The sequence below is a fragment of the Mustela lutreola genome, chromosome 15 (assembly GCF_030435805.1).
Source record: "Mustela lutreola isolate mMusLut2 chromosome 15, mMusLut2.pri, whole genome shotgun sequence".
Taxonomy (NCBI): domain Eukaryota; kingdom Metazoa; phylum Chordata; class Mammalia; order Carnivora; family Mustelidae; genus Mustela; species Mustela lutreola.
The window spans coordinates 20,432,189-20,449,350 of NC_081304.1; the positions used below are offsets into that span (position 1 = coordinate 20,432,189).

Here is a 17,162-nt window from a genome sequence, read left to right on the forward strand (position 1 = left end):
GGTTACACGAACCCCCTGGTACTTGTCATAAGCCTGGGCAAGCTCTTCGTGAATCGGTCCACACGAATGTTTTCTATCCTGCATCCAACACAGCAACTGAGCTCTGTCTCAGTGAGTCTTGACTCTTTTGGATTCAAAATCCCTGTCCTATCAACAGTCTACAGGACCAACTTGGGATCTTTAGATCTTTTTAGATCTTTCTCATCATATGCCAGCTGTATGCCCAGCATTTTAAGAAAAAAATTACTTGAAGTCGGTAAATTATGATTGGTTCCTTTAAAGTTCGACTTAAAAGATAATCTGTAATAATCATACCGTGCAAAGACAGCTTTTGACTTTCCCCAGTAAAAAAAGGTGACAAAACACTGTTTAAATTTAATTAGAAGGAAAAGCATGACTTCAGACAAATTAAAAAAGCGATACTGCATCATGTTTGGTTCTGAGAAAAAAAATGTATCTTAAAATGTAGCTTTAGATTTTGTTATGTAATTAAAAAACAATCTAAGGGGCGCCTGGGTGGCTCAGTGGGTTAATCTGCTGCCTTCGGCTCAGGTCATGATCTCAGGGTCCTGGGATCGAGCCCTGCGTCGGGCTCTCTGCTCAGCAGGGAGCCTGTTTCCCTCTACCTCTCTCTCTCTGCCTGCCTCTCTGCCTACTTGTGATCTCTGTCTGTCAAATAAATAAATAAAATCTAAACAAAACAAAACAAAAAAAACAATCTAATGTTCATTGGGATCCCCTTATATTTATTATGGTTTTTGTATTATTTTTCCTGGGGGCGACAGAACAGGGTTTCAGATGTCTCACACGCAGGCACATTGTGAACGGCACTACAGAGATGCAGGGTGTCTTCGGTTCCAGTGAAATAGAAGTCAAATTAGTTCTAGCCAGCACTGTATTTTCTCCTTCGGCATTATTTTTGACATCTGGGAGACTTCTTAATCAGATGCATGGGACTTGGAGGTCTGGTGGGCTTCGATGGGGGTGGATGGCTAGATCATCATCACTCATGGGCCACCCCCACCCCCCAGTGGTTCTGTCCTGAGGCTCTGGGGGCCAAGTCCAGGCTTGGTACCATTGCAGGGGCTCTCCAGCTGATCCCATGACAGCCAGGTCTCTATACCTCTTAGCTACTGCAATGAACCCAATCCATATTCAGCTCACAACTGTTGCTTTCCACACTGTGACAGTTTTTGTGTGTTTTATATTTTAAAAGATTTTATTTATTTATTTGACACAGAGAGAGAGCGAGGGAGGGAACACAAGCAGGGGGAGTGGGGAGAGGGAGAAGCAGGCCTCCCACTGAGCAGGGAGCCCGATGTAGGGTTTCATCCCAGGACCCCGGGATCATGACCTGAGCCCAAGGCAGACACTTAACGACTGAGCCACCCAGGGACCTCTTTTTGTGTGTTTTAAATGCACATCTAAAACCATAATAGAAAATGCACTTATAAAAATTAAAAGTCATGGGGGACCTGGCTGGTTTAGTCGATGGACTATGTGACTCTTGATCTCAGGGTTGTGAGTTCAAGCCCCACGTTTGGTGTAGAGATTACTTAAAAATAATATCTTAAAAAATAAAAGTCATAATATTACTGTCTTTTTTTTTTTTAAAGATTTTTATTTATTTATTCGACAGACAGAGATCACATGTAGGCAGAGAGGCAGGCAGAGAGAGAGGAATGGAAGCAGGCTCCCCACTGAGCAGAGAGCCCGATGTGGGGCTCGATCCCAGGACCCTGGGATCAAGACCTGAGCCGAAGGCAGAGGCTTTAACCCACTGAGCCACCCAGGTGCCCCTATTACTGTCTTTTTTTAACCAGTTTGCAGACCACAATATGAGGCCTGCTAATTTTATGGTTCAAACCCATGCTTCTCAAGCTTTGCTAAGTGCCGATTGTTAAAATGAAGATGGCTTCAGGGGGGTCCGGCTTGAAATTCTGTCCGTCCAATGAGCTCCCAGGGGACACTGAGCAGCAAGAGTCTATAGTTCTGGGGCGCCTGGGTCGCTCAGTCGGGGTAGAGTCTGCCTTCGGCTCTCTAGTGATCCTGGGGTCCTGGGAGCAAGTCCTGTTTCGGGCTCCCTGCTCAGGGGGGAGCCTGCTTCTCCCTCTACCTGCCGCTCCTCCTGCTTGTGCTCTCCCTCCGTCCCTCTCTCTCTCTAACAAAGAAATAAAGAAAATCTTAAAAAAAAAAAAAAAGTGTCTGTAGTTCTGTCTCGAAGGTGGACCACGAAACCTAGGTAGGTCACAGCTCTCTGCATTGACTTCATTCTTGTTTTCTCCTGCTGCACAGAAATGGACAATCAATGACTTGACACACAGGGAATGACAGTAACGTTTATGCCCCACATTAACATTTCCAACCTCTGTGCTCCCTGTGCTTCCTGTTTTTAGCCGATTGTTCATTCTAGGTATAAATGGACCATCAAGTACTAAGATTAAAGACAATTTAAACTGGGCGACGGCCCGGGCTGCTGAGGCAGGGTGGTGGCTGACGGCTGTGGCTTGCGCGGTCTGTGTACCTTCTGGCCGGCACACAGTCGGTTTGGGAGCTGTTTAGAAATATCTTTAAATAGTTATTCATTTTCAAAGTCGATATTGGAATAGGCACGTTTCTGCTTGGAGTGCTGTGCTTGAGAAAACTTTGTTAATCCTGGGGCTGTGTGAGACTGGGGAGGAAACCACAGACCCGTGAGTTTGGGTAACGGGCTGGTTTGGGTAACGGGCTCTTTTAAGAATCTGATAAAAGCCGTGGACAGTTCTTCTTAAATATTTTTTATTTGACAGAGAGAGAGGGATCACAAGTAGGCAGAGGGGCAGACAGAGAGGGAGAGGGGAAAACAGGTTTCCCGCTGAGCAGAGAGCCTGATGTGGGGCTTGATCCCAGGACCCTGAGATCTTGACCTGAGCTGAAGGCAGAGGCTTAACCCACTGAGCCACCCAGGCGCCCCATGCCATGGACAGTCTTACCAGAACATGCCCACATGTACCTCACACACAAAACATCAGGGATTGGTTTCTCAGGTGCTGGTAACCAAGTTCTGACTCTTGGCCACCCCCTTCTCAAACCATCTTAAATACAATACTTCTGATTGCTTTCCCTGAAGCTTAGCTCTGGTAATGCTCTCTCCCGCTCATGTTTCCTCAATAGCTCCCATTAGCCAAGCAGTGTTTCCCAAGTGTGGTTTGTGGCCCTCCCACATGAACTGGCCGATGCTGGTTAAAATGGCAGGTTCCTGAGCCCCACATCAGAACCTCTGGATCAGGGTCTCTGGCTCTAGAAGAGGGGGGCATTTCCTGGAACATTGTGGGCCAGGCATTCTGACCTCAGAGGCTCTGTTGTACCTCATACCAAGTGAATAAAATGCAGCCACAGGCCAAATAGACATTTTCTGTAGTATTTTTGGAAAGATGTATAAATTTTATAAATCTGAGTTTTTTTTTTTTTTTTAAGACTTTATTTATTTATTTGACAGACAGAGATCACAAGTAGACAGGGAGGCAGGCGGGGTGGGGCAGGGGGAAGCAGGCTTCCTGCTGAGCAGGGATCATGACCTGAGCCAAAGGCAGAGGCTTAACCCACTGAGCCACCCAGGCGTCCCATAAATCTGAGTTTTGTTAAAAATAATATTATTCTTGAGGCGTCTGGGTGCCTCGGTCTGTTAAGCGTCTGCCTTCGGCTCAGGTCTTAATCCCAGGGTCCTGGGATTGAGCCCCGCATCAGGCTCCCTGCTCAGTCGGGAGCCTGCTTCTCCCTCTGCCACTCCCCCTGCTTGTGCTCTCTCTGTCAAATAAAATCTAAAATATATATATATATATATATATATATATATATATATATATATATATAGTTCTTAGGGCATCTAAGTGTCTGACTCTTGATCTCAGCTGAGACCTTGACCTCAAGGTTTTGAGTTCAAGCCCTACTTAAAAAAACTGTTCTTTCTCTAGAAATTTTTATTACATTTACATATAGTTATACAAGAATTATATATCAGTGACAGCCAGTGCTACCTCTTGTAGTGTTAAACACTTGCTCATTCTGAGTCTTACAGTTTTTTGGTCAAATTTTGGAGATGATCAGTTTCTTCCAGTGCCTAGACGTTACTGTAGGCTCTTGAAAAGCAGGTGGGATTATTCAGCTCACACCCAATGGAGCCCTATCCTGGGTGGGGCCTAGAATCTAAAAAATTTTTTAAAGATTTTATTAGAGAGAGAGAGAGAGCACAAGTAAGCAGAGAAGCAGGCAGAGGGAGAGGGAGAAGCAGGCTCTCCACTGAGCAGAGAGCTTGATGCGGGGCTCAATCCCAGGACCCCAGGACCATGACCTGAGCTGAAGGCAGATGCTTAACCCACTGAGCCACCCAGGCACCCCTAGAATCTGAATTTTTTAACATGCTTCCCAAGAACTGTGTATTATGAATATTTGAATTAGGAGGATTTAAGAGAGTCCAAGTGAAGAAACGGCCAAAGCCTCACACTATTTGCTAACTCTGAAATAAATGTGTACCTCCTGAAAAGTTAAATAGACCGGGAGCTCTTCCATTTCAAAGCCTTATGGACAGTCAACTGTGTTTTGACACTCTTGCCACCGGGGGGCAGCACTCAGGCTGGTAAACAAGGAAGCCGGGCAATTCCAGAGCTGGTTGACCGGTTGTTTAGTTCCCAAATATATCGTGTTTCTTTGTCCTATTTATAGGTAAACTTTGAATAGGTTTTAAAGTAGTTTTTGTGGATTCCTGTGCAGTTGTAGCTGACCAGTACTCATCTCGGCAGGAAATGGGAGAGGGAAGGGGAGAGAGGCGACCAGAGGGAGCGAGGAGGCGGAGAGGAGACTGCGGCTGGAGAGAGGAGCCAAGAGCCCAGAGCTGGGACACACTCCTCATCGTGTTCTGCTCTTGGCTGTGACTCTTTTAACACAGACTAACCTCTGAATGTTTTCAGCTTTGGCTCAGCCCACCGCGACCTCACATCAACCTTCCAGCCTTCCTTCCCCTCTGCTCCCTTCTCATCGCCTACATGCTGGCTCATTGCATCACTCCTCTGAATCTGTTTTTCCATGGGGCTGAGTCCCTACTGTTAAATAAAGAGGCCAGTGTAGCTATAGGCGCTTAGCACAGCCCTGGCATATAGTGAGAGATAATACTACATTATTTCTGCTCTGTACAAGGTCTTTGTTCCAGCCAAATGGTCCTACCTTAGGGCCCTGAGACACTGGGTGTTCTCACCTCTGGGTCTTGATTCTGACCAGAACACCCTGACTTAAGATGACACCAATTTAAAAAAAAAATATTTTATTTAGTTATTTGACAGAGAGAGAGATCACAAGCAGGCAGAGAGGCAGGCAGTGGGGGTGGGTGGTGGGTGGGTGGGAGTGGAAAGAGAAAAGAGAGAAGAGAAAAGAGAGAAAAGAGAAAAGAGCCCGATGCAGGGCTTGCTCCCAGGACCCTGAGATATGACCTGAGCTGAAGGCAGAGGCTTAACCCACTGAACCATCCAGGCACCCCAAGATGACACCAATTTTAATGAAGCCTTTCCTGGCCCCCCCAAGTATGGACCAGGTGGGGAAGATTTCCCAGTCCCAAACACCTGCAGCTCTTTGGACAGGCCAGTGGCAGTACTGGTTCCTTTCTGCCTCATGTTCAAGGAGTGTGCTGGTCCTCCACGCTATTGGGCCATCTGCTTCCCGAACACAGGGTGTCCTCCTGACTACTTTGAGTGGACCCCATGACTCCCCACGCTGTATGCTGCATACAACAGTCTCTGTAATATGAGCTATTTAGTTTTTATTTTTAAAGATTTTATTTATTTATTTGACAGACATGGATCACAAGTAGGCAGAGAGAGGGAGGGGGAGAAGCAGGCTCCCTGCCAAGCAGAGCCAGATGTGGGGCTCTATCCCAGGACACTGGGATCATGACCTGAGCTGCCGAAGGCAGAGGCTTTAACCCACTGAGCCACCCAGGTGCCCCTGTAGAATGAGCTATTTAAATTGTTAATGTATAAACTACACATTAACAAAGCACAGTTGTGCCCATTTGATGGGGAAAATTCGCAGGGCTACTCAGTGGTAGAGTTTCATCTAGAACCCAGGATCTCTGGCTTCTGCCCTTCCCAAATGGGCACAACTGTGCTTTGTATTAGGCCGGAGATACTGAATTAGGGTGTTCCCCAAACTGCCACGCTTACAGGCAGTTGTTGTTGTTGTTTTAAAAGATTTATTTATTTGACAGAGATCACAAGTAGGCTGAGAGGCAGGCAGAGAGAAAGAGGAAGCAGGCTCCCTGCTGAGCAGATAGCCATGTGGGGCTCGGGGCTCAGCTCGATCTCAGCACCTTGGGATCATGACCAGAGCCTAAGGCAGAGGCTTTAACCCACTGAGCCACCCCGTGCCCCCAGGCATTTGTTTTGATTGGTTCTAGATGGTTGATTTGATACTGATGCTGCTAGCTTAACTCCATCTCATTTCTTTCTAGAAAACTAAAGTCTTTAAAAGGTCAAAGTTTTCTCAATAGCCTAGCACAGGACCTACTGTTATTAACCTACTTGATTCTGTTTTATTTTCTGATTGTGGGCTTCTGTGGGTTTGGCCTCCAAGGTTCCTATTAGAAGTTTCTAAGAGCCCTTCTGCTTTACAGTCAAATCTTAGATTTACAACAATCACCCAAACATTCTAACAATGCCCTCACGTCTGGTAGCAATTGGTTAAGTTCCTGTTTGCTAAACAGAGGTTTTACAGGACCTTAAATGAGACCAGTTTATCTCCCAGATTACAATCCTCTACTCTCATGGCAGTGGCCACCATCTCAGCCTCCAATCTCATCTCCCCTTCTAGGTTGGCCTCTGTACAGTCTTGTTCACAAGGCTGCCAGCTGACCATCTACAAGAGGGGAACAAGTGTGGATTCTTCAGGACTCCTCTCTGCAGTTTGCAGCCTTTATTTATGACCTGAAATTGGTACCAACTCATGATCCACATGCTGGGAGAATTTTAGCAGAATTAATGGCACCAGGAACAAACTTCCACATACTCATTGCCCTTTCAAAGGATGGCCTCCGGACTGTACTTCAACTTCTCAGAATACTTCTAATCATTGAATGGGCACATGATAAATCTATTCCCTAGAGAAGGCCTTTTTTGTACCTCATATGGGTGTGAGGATTCAATGAAGTCCTACACTACTGTCTTTGTTACAGCCTTCAAGCTGAGGTCCTATCACTGAGCAGACTCCAAACTGCTCCACAGCACAAGTTCCTCCATAGCCACTGGGAGGGGACAGCCGTTACCACATCTGACCACCATGCCTGCAACACAGCTGACCTGTGGGGAACTTGGGAAAGAAAAAGCTCACTGAAGGTTTTCTTGGCCAAGAGGTTGAGGTCCCAGTTGAGCTACGGGCATAGACTACCCCTCACTGCCCATTTCTGTGGTTCCTTCACACATATGAGACTGATTGAGAAAATACAATCTTCAAGTCAGGTGTTTCTGAAAACAAGTTTTATTTAAATAAGGGTTTAAATACATTACATAACATTAAAACTGAAGGAAGAAATAAACCAAAAACCAGTCTGTTACTTCACATGGCATTGGGCAGCTGTCGCTAGTAAGTTGCAAGCTCTACAGCTAGCTACCTGACTGACACATCAATTTGAAGTTTGTTCCCTTGTCAAAAGTTTAACTCAGATAGAAGGTTGGCCTCACATTCTGGTGTTTGGACATCCATTAGCTAGGATATGTCTGGTCAAAAAGACCTGGTGGCAAGTCAGATGTCCTAGGACGCTTCACTAGAGGGAAGGTGGCTGCCCTAAGCTCTGCCCACCTGGTCAGGTTGGAGACACCAGGGATTGAGCTTTGACTACCGGTGACTCCCTGTAGCAGCACAGCTGCGGTTGCCGTCTTACCCCATCCTGTCCTCTCAGCTTCACCGTGGACTGTTCAGGTAGTGACATTCTCTTAGGGCAGGGAACTCTGAAGAGGGAGAGCCGAGGAGCTTCCGGCCAGACATAGCCGTCTGTGATCTTGGGGCTCTGTGCTGGACCGAAACCTCACGTTACTGCTTGGTTTCAGGCCAGACACTGCCAGGCGCCTACTGCTTGACCTCTGTTTAAATGAGGGACTTCAAGACTAGACAGCATGGCTCTTTTCAGTTTATTGCATGAAGGAGTTACACTAGTCCAAGTTAAAAGCAGACCCCAAATGGTTACATTATACAAGCTGTGAGGTTTTTAAACTTGTGACAAGGGACAGAAGGGAAATTCTACTCATTGCAAGGAAATCCTCACTTAAGCTTCAGTGAGCCAAAAGCACTTAAAACCCATGAACCTTCAGCTGGTCGTCCTTAGCCAGTCCAATCTGCAAAGAAAAGAAAACAAGGTTATAAGAGGAGATATGAAAAGAATTCAAGTGTCCATTTCTGATGGCAACAACTCTGTTTGCTTGCTTCTACACTGGGCAAAAGTCCCAGACCCAAGGCACACACTTTGAGCACCACGGGCACAATGGTTTGTTAACTCAGAGTATGCAGTTAGAAACCAATGATGTAACAGGATTTTAGCACTTAGGAACAGTCAGCCAGACATCCTGTTTTATCATCTGTGTGCAATTTAAAATGGCATCTTTAAAGTAGATCCATATACATGGCAACTGTCTGGCTAAGTTGGTAGGGCACGCAACTCTTCACCTTGGGGATCTGAGTTCAGACCCCAGGTTGGGTCCAAGTAGAGATTACTTAAAAAAAAAAAAAAAAAAGTAGGGGAAAAAAAAAAAAACGATCCACGCAAACAGTGATATAAGTCAGACAAGTCTACCGGTGTATATATTTCACAACTCAACCACTGTTTTGCTTAGCGCTACAGAACAAACTTCTGTGTCCCCAGGAGAGCTTGAACAGAGGACAGAGATCTGACAGTGGCACAAACGGATTCTGAAGAACTGATTGAACTCACCTCCACCAGGAACTGGCATATGTTCTTGCGCTGGTCACCCTGTAGCTGAATTACTTCTCCATATTCTGGATGCTCAATTACAGTACCATTGCAGGCAAATTTCTGCAAGCAGCGATGAAGTAAAACAAATTAGACCAAGCCAACAGGCTGAGGGCACTTAACAATCCCTAATGAGAAGCAATCCAAGTCAGCACCCCCAACCTGAGCAAGTTAAATATGATTTTCCTACAATCTCATTTAAAACCTACCTTCTTAAACGCCTTCACTAGTTTCTTTTTATCGTAATCATCAGCGATCCCTTGGACAGTAGTAAGGGTCTTCCTGCCGTTTCTCTGTTGAATTCTTATATGGATATAATCCTCAGTGCCAGCAGGAAGCAGATCATCACCCTTACTTGCATCAGCAAAGGGGTCTGGGAAGAAAGATCAAGCTCACTTAGAGCTGTTGGGGCTCGGACGCCACTGCCACCCTTCCAAAGCATCTTTTTTGCGCGCGTACAAACTAATACTGAAATCTCCAGGGCTTAGGTCACGTCAGATCTGTCCTTGCTGGCTGTCCGCGAACGGGTCAGTCCGGGGCGGCCGGCTTTCCCAGAGCCAGGGAGAGCCTGGGCCTCCTGCCCCAGGCCCGCCCCCAGAGGATGATCACGTGCCGGGGGAGCCTGGGCCGGCAGGCAGCGCCCCACCCGGCTGATGCAACAGGCCGGAACCCGAGCTCCAAGGCGGGGCCAAGCTTCCCGCCCCATTGGCGCGAGCGTTTGTCACTTAGGGCTGGCACCGCCTCTCACTCCCAGCTCCGTGACAACGGCGGTGACGTAACGGACGTGACGCAGGGGTGGCGGGAGGGGGCGGGTGTGGCCCAAGGCGGCCCGGGAGCCATTAGTAAATGCGCCACCCGAGACGCCGGGCCCGCCCAAGGGCTGCCTCCCAGCCCGCTCCTTCCGGTCGCGCTTTAAGGGCCGACCCCAGGGCCCAATTCGGGGCCCCGCTTCCTGCGAGTCCACACACCTTCTATCAGCCTGCGTTTATGAAAGCCCGGAGCATCCGGCAGGTGTCCGAGCCCGGACACTTCGCCGCCCCACCCAGGCCTCACCCCTTGGACCTCTCCGCAGCTTACCGAAAGAGTGGAGGTTCTGGATAGCGGACATACGATACGATTCCTTTTCCTCGGTGGAAACGGCCTGCGGAAGGCGGCGGCGGCGGGAGAAGGCGGGCGGGGGGGACGGAGCGTCGGGAAGCGAGGGGGCTCAAGGGGGAGGCTGCTGAGTCCTCGGCGGCGGCTCAGTGACTGGGGCGGAGGGGCGGTGCCTGTATTCACTTATATAGCCGCCCCTGTGACGCCAGCGCGCTGCCCTCACGTCCCGGCCCCACCCACGGCGTCGTGGCCTCCGCGCCCTGGCGCCGCCGCTTCCGATTGGTTCGGGGGCGGGGACGCGGGACGGCGCTTGCGCAGGAACTCTTGCGCTGCAGGAGGGCGTCCTCTCGATTCCCCGAGAGGTGGAAGGGGGAGGGAAAGGTTGGTCCGTCTAGGCGCCTGCGCAGTGCAGGAGGAGGGTGTCAGGGTGGCGCAGGAAACTGGCCAAGGCTTCTGGAGCGCGTTGCTTCTTATGTTTTCTGGCACATTCCACCTGGTTGATCCTGTTGCAGCCCTATCTGCTTGGAAAAGAGCGTTTGCATGGGTTAGATCGGCTCTCCTTAAATAAGGCTTAGATGCTGAACCTCCCAGACGCGACGAATTCCCACTGTCTCATACTCTCCGAGTTACCCACGTAATCTTCCTTACGGATATAGAGCAGCACTTTTAAATCAACACTGATATCAACACTGGTATCAACAATGATATAACTCAAGCCTTAACTTCATCATTTAGATTAAGTTACTCTTCAGATGAATCTAATCTAAAAATGGATTAATCTACCTTAAATACATCATTCATACAATCTAAAGAAAAAATGCCCAGCTCATTAACCTGGGTTCAAGGGGGAGTGAGGCGGGTTCTGGGGGCTAAAAGAATTCAGGCACCCGAAGGGTGTCCTGTGTGTCCTCCAAGTTGTGTGGGGTAGAACCTTACCAGAGAGGAGTCAAAATATTTTCTTCAAAACAGTCAACCTTTCTTGATCTTTCAATATATAAATTGAAATGTTCTCAGTTGCAAGGGTGAATAGAGGGGATTTAGACACCAAAGGCTTCCAGGGGCCAGGAAGGTAAGATAAAGGAGTGTGATGTGATGGGGTGTGGAGGGGACCGGGGTGAGAACTAGGGGTTATCGAAACGATGGGCGATGTGAGCCCCAGGTGACGCATAGAGGGTGGGAAAGAGCCCATTTGTGGGGGCAGGGTGAGAGCCTGCAAGATGAGGTGAGAAACCCCAAGGAAGGAAAATTTAGGTGTACTTGATAGTTGTTTTGATTGCATATTTACTAAGTTACCTTTTAATAATTTGGCTTCCTTGATACCAGGAAGGGGGGAACCAAAGCTAGAAGTCATGGGCATCTCAGACATCCATCCCTACCTGCCCTCCACCTAGGAACTTCTGCCCTCATAGACATGGCTGTGCTTGAAAGGGGTTTGAGGAAAGAGAGTGTGAATGAGTTAGAACTAGCCTTCCCAGTTTGCAGACATATTTTGTTATACATATTTTTAAATTAACAACATGGTCTTGCCTATCAATCTTCCCTTTTAGGAAAAGACCCTTTCTGTGCCATTTTAAAGAAATTCTTTCTCTCCTTTGAGTAAATAAAGATACTCCTTTTTGTTGTTTGTTTCAAAAGCTTTTTTTATATTATTTATTATTATTTTAAAAAGATTGTATTTATTTGAGAGAGAGAGCATGAGAGGGGAGGGGCAGAGGGGGAGGTAGAAAGAATCTGAAGTAGACTTTGCACTGAGCTCAAACACAGGGCTCTATTCTGATGCAGGGCTCTATCCAGGACCGCTCTGAGCAGAAACCAAGAGTCAAGAGTTGGTGGCTTAACTGAGTGACCCACCCAGGTGCCCCTCTTTTGTTATTTAGAGAAAGAAAAAAGTGAGAGAGGGGAGAAGCGGTGCTCAGAGGGAAAAAGGCTTTTTTTTTTTTTTTTTTTTTTGTGGCTGGCAAAGCAAAGTCTATTGCGTGATAGGACAAAGCTCCCAAAGAGGGAGGGAACTCGAGAGGGTTGCCCACGAGAGAGTCTTAAACAGGCTCCACATCCCGCATGGGTCTTGATCTCAAGACCCTGAGATCATGACCCGAGCTGAAATCAAGAGTCAGACACTTGACCAACTGAGTCATCCAGGCACTCCTATTTGTTTTGAAAGTTTTCTTTTCTTTTTAAGATTTTTTATTTATTTGACAGAGAGAAATACAGTGAGAGAGGAAACACAAGCCAGGGCAGTGGGAAAAGGAGAAGCAGACTCCCCTGCTGAGCATGGAGCCCGATGCAGGGCTTCATCCCAGGACCCTGGGATCATGACCGGAGCTAAAGACAGACACCTAATGACTGAGCCACCCAGATGCCCCTGCTTTGAAAATTTTAAAACTTTACTTTTAACTTGTACTTATTTTTTAATTAATTAATTAATTTTTAAATTTTTATTTTTTAAAGATTATTTATTTGAGAGAGAGAGAGAGCGCGAGAGAGCGTGAGCGCATACAGGAGAGCACAAGGGTGGGGATGGGCAGAGGGAGAGAAAGAAGTAGACTCCCTGCTGAGCAGGGAGCCTGACAACGTGGGGTTTGATCCCAGGGCCCTGAGATCATGATCTGAGCCGAAGGCAGAAGCTTAACTAACTGAGCCACCCAAGCGCCCCTACTTTTACCTTTTAGGTCTTTAAGGCAGGGAACTGATTTGTGTGTGTGGTGTGAGATAGGGATCTAATTTTTTTCCTATATGGATAGCCACCTGTTCCAGCACCATTTATTGAATAACGTATAATTCCCCCGCTGATTCATGCCTTTTTTGTTCTACTCATGTTTCCATTTCTGTGTGGGCTTGTTTTTGGAGTCTCTGTTCTGATGCACTGGTCTGTTTATCTCAAAGCCACATTCCCTTAATGATAGGAGATCTGCCAAAAGTCTTGATGTCCAACAGGATGAGCTCCTCCGTTTTGTTCTTCTTCAGAATAATCTTGGCTCTTGGTCCTAGTTCCCCTTTCAGCCTTGTGGCCTATCACCACGCCCCACATTCCACACCACGGCAGTTCTACGAAGCACCCTGGACTTTCTCATCTCAGGGGCTTTGTGCAAAGGCTCTCCCTTTGCTTGCTACATTCTTCTGTCTTTTTCGTGTGATGTCTCCCACTCATCTGTGGGACTCAGCTGGGACTCAGTTCTTTGGAGAAGACTGTGCTTAGAGCCTTTTCTGGGCCCCCACCCCCTCTATTTTGACATTTATCAAACTGCATTTGGCTCGCCTGTTCCTTGAACTGGCTAGGTAATTTGCTGGGCCCAGGACAAAATAAAAAATGTGAGGCCCTTTGCTCAAAAAATGGTTAAGAATTTCAAGACAGTGACAGCAGAACATTAAACCACACATGCAGTTCTTCCAAGGATGGGGCCCCATGTGACTTTGCAGGTGGCATGCCCTTGAATCGGGCTCTGCCCCTTCCCTTATTTGTCTCCTGCTGGGCTGTATGTGCAAAGAGCAGGTGCATGCCTACTTCCTCTGTAGTCTGTGTGTGGTAGATTCCTGGCACACGGTGGGTGCCCAGTGCTTGTCGAATGAACACATGGACATACATAGTAAGTGCTTAGTTGGAATGGCTGATCCCTGACTCCAGGCTGTGACCTCTGCTACTGTATTAGAGAGTCCTGGGGTGGAGGATTGAGAAAAAAGTCCTTTTGAGAGGTCTGTCTCTGGGCTCCAAAGAAAGTTTCTAGATCTGGCCTCCTGGCTCAGGGCAGGGATGATAGCCCTATGTCAGCCACATCCCCCAGCTTCTCCTGCAGGGACTCGATGCCTGGTGGCAGCGCTGACCTCGGTGCTCTGTAAACAGCTATCACCAGGAACACACACAGGCTTTGCCCCAGGCAGGAGGCAGTGCAGAGGGCAGGCCTGGAGCAAGCAGCTGGGAAGCAGAAGACCTAGGTCTTTCTTTTTCTTTTTTTTTTTTTAAAGATTTTATTTATTTATTTGACAGAGAGAAATCACAAGTAGGCAGAGAGGCAGGCAGAGAGAGAGAGAGAGGAGGAAGCAGGCTCCCTGCTGAGCAGAGAGCCCGATGCGGGACTCGATCCCAGGACCCTGAGATCATGACCCGAGCCAAAGGCAGCGGCTCAACCACTGAGCCACCCAGGCCCCCGTGATTTCTAAAGCTTTTGCCAGGTCTAAAGTCCGGGGTTCTGTGTTTCCAGGCTGGGAGCATTTCCAAGGAGGGTCTCCAAGAGCCCACAGTCCAGTGTGGAGGTTATCCCAACCCTGGGAGCTTGGGGAGTAAAGATGGGACCAGGACAAATTTGTCTGAAAGGGACACCTGTGCTTACTGTGAATACTGCTTATTGGTTACTGTGGTCCCACTTCTGGTCCCTGCCCGGGAGCCAGGGGGCAGGGACAGTGCATGGGCTCTGGAATATCTGAATCTAAGTATCCCCAGCTTCCTCTTCCTGGGTGGTGGGGGAGGGGGTGAGGGGGCTGGAGGGTTGGGGGAGGGGCGGGGATGGGGGCTCCATCTCTCCCAGCCTCCATTCTCTTATCTGTGCAAATGGATAATGATGCCTTTCTCTTGCCCTCTCTTTTGAGAGAATTTCTTTCTTTCTTTCTTTCTTTTTTTTTTTTTTAAAGATTTTATTTATTTACTTGACAGAGAGAGATCACAAGCAGGCAGAGAGGCAGGCAGAGAGAGAGGAAGGGAAGCAGGCTCCCCACCGAGCAGAGAGCCTGATGCGGGGTTCAATCCCAGGACCCTGAGCCAAAGGTAGACGCTTTAACCCATTGAGCCACCCAGGCGTCCCTCTTTTGAGAGAATTTCAAGAGGAGAATACGTGTGATGGGATAAACATATAGCATTATTAAATCACCGAAGAGTTTACGCCAGGTTCCCAGAAGTGAAAAGGGAGAGAGAGAACCCTTGAGAGCAACAGGGGACAGCGCGAGCACCTCAGAATGGGGATGGGACAGAGGTGGGTACTTCCTCATGGTCATCTCCTTAGGCCATGTGGCAAGGGCACAGCTGTGCGGTACACCTGGGGACCCTCGCCCCCCCCCTCCCCCCGCGAAGAATTCCCCAGGGCCCCAAACTTGGCATGGAAACAGCAGTCTCCCAAGAATGTGGCTTCGGGGAATGAGTCGCATTCTTTGGAGAAATAGGTGTCTTCTTGGGAACTAGGGCCGATGGATGATCTCGTCCAAGGCGTCTACCTATAGCTCTGGTGCTGCAGGAAACCCTGTGACCCAGAGAAAATCCTGGGGCACGCTAGAGCCCTTGCCACATCCGAGATCACATTCAGGGCAGCTGGGTGGGTTGTTCACTGGCACGGGACTTCGCTCGATTTAAAGAAAGTCAAATACATGTCATGTTCCTTGCATTTCTTGCTCTCTATTAGCGAGTCACCACCCACGTATGGAAACAGCTGGAATGCTGCCCCCAACCCCCACCTCTTCCCAGTGAATGAAGTCTGCTATTGTTATCACTTTGGAATGGAGGCAGAGCCGGGCTTGTTTGCGGCTCTGACCCGATCGCGTGTGATTACCGTAAGTTGCACGCATGCTCGGACTAGGCTGCCCCCCCCCCCCCCCCCCCCCCGCCGCTTGGTCCAGGGTGATACTAGGAAGGGACACGAGGGAACCTTATGGGGTGCTGGAAATGAACTCCACCTTGATCCGGGTGGTAAAAACTCATCGGGCTGGACCCTTAGAGCTAACATGCTTTTGTATATATGTCAGGTCTGCTTTACTCCGCTCCAACCTGCCCCTCCGCCCCAATTCAGCCCGGTTTTCTTCTTGCCCTTGCCAGGGACTCACTTCTACCAACCCAAGGTGGGAACCCCCACTCAGTGCGGAGGATCTTCCCTCTGTACCTCACCTTTGCTCCTTCCCCTCCTCTCCTCCTCTGGAGAGTCCCTTATAGATGGGATGAGGGAGAGGTGGCCTTGCTTGGGCAAGGGGATACAGCCAGAGCCCCTGGTTCTCCTCCCCTGGGCAGGGCCACCTGGATAACCAAGTTGCAGACTCAGGAGCCTCTGGTGGGAAGGATAAAGAGCAGCCTGGGTTCCCGGAGGAAGCCAGGAGCCAAACCTGGCCCTGTCCTCAAGGAGCTGACAGCCCAGCAAAGCTTTGGATGCTGGAGGGGCTGCCAGGTCCAGAGGCACAGAGGGCCCTGCATTCTGATGAGGCACTGGGAGAGGAGTCGCCTCGGTGGGCTGGGGGGTGAGGCAGGATGGACAAACCAGACCAGGAGAAGAGCAGTGGACGTGCCGTAATGGAAATCAGCTCAGACCGGACTTCCTCTGAGACCACCGCTCCTCCAACCTCCTCCTCTTTTATTTTTATTTTTAAAACTAGTGTAACTCATGTAAGGGTCATCTCCAGAAAGGCCTCTGTGTTCACGCAACAGCAATCTGTTGTCCAATCTGGACAAGTCGTTCCCATGGCCTTGGGGAGCTCTCTTGTCGACTGGGAGAGTGTGGGCGGTTTGCACTGAGGATCCAGGAGGAAACAGAGAGAGGACTGACAGAGCAAGGTCAGGGTGTCCCCACCCCTCCCTACCACTTGCGCTCGTTCAGCCACACCTCTGCGGCCTGCCCCCAGCCCCCAGCTCTTCTCAGCGTGTCCCCTGGAGGTGGCTGGGCCACTCTGGGTGGCCTCTGCTCTCCCCTGCACCCACCCACCTTTCCCCAATTAAATCCAACTCACTAAGGGCCACAGCAGCCACGGACCACATGTGGGTCATGAGCCCTGGAAATAGGGTTAGCCTGAAGGCAGATGTGCTAGAAGTGTAACACACACGAGTTTTTAATTTTTAATTTAAATTCAATTTAATTAACATATACTGTATTATTAGTTTCAGAGGGAGAATTCAGTGATTCATCAGTCGCACAACACAGCACTGTTCATTCCATCCAGTGCCCCCCTGAATGCCCATCACCCAGTGACCCCACCCCCCCACCTCCTCTCCAGCCACCCGGATTTGTTTCCTGGGGTTGAGTATGTCTTGGTTTGTCTCCTTCTCTGTTTTCTTTCTTTTTTTTTTTTTTAAAGATTTTATTTATTTATTTGACAGAGAGAGATCACAAGCAGGCAG

General features: G+C 48.7%; 1 protein-coding gene across 1 annotated transcript; it reads right to left on the bottom strand.

The window, feature by feature from the left end:
• Positions 1 to 7,477: 7,477 nt before the first annotated feature.
• Positions 7,478 to 10,252, bottom strand: EIF1 (eukaryotic translation initiation factor 1). Its single transcript, XM_059149442.1, has 4 exons — positions 10,064 to 10,252; positions 9,196 to 9,359; positions 8,948 to 9,049; positions 7,478 to 8,354 (listed from the first exon to the last, which is right to left on the bottom strand). Exons 1-4 carry the CDS (start codon positions 10,092 to 10,094, stop codon positions 8,310 to 8,312), a joined length of 342 nt encoding a protein of 113 aa, XP_059005425.1. The 5' UTR covers positions 10,095 to 10,252; the 3' UTR covers positions 7,478 to 8,309.
• Between the last annotated feature and the right edge of the window lie 6,910 nt (positions 10,253 to 17,162).

Coding starts and splice junctions, on each gene's coding strand:
- EIF1 (XM_059149442.1), bottom strand. CDS start 10,094: ATGTCCGCTATCCAGAACCTCCACTCTTTCG. Junction 9,360..10,063: donor CCAGAACCTCCACTCTTTCG/GTAAGCTGCGGA, acceptor CTTTCTTCCCAG/ACCCCTTTGCTGATGCAAGT. Junction 8,355..8,947: donor TATGCCAGTTCCTGGTGGAG/GTGAGTTCAATC, acceptor TTTTCTTTGCAG/ATTGGACTGGCTAAGGACGA.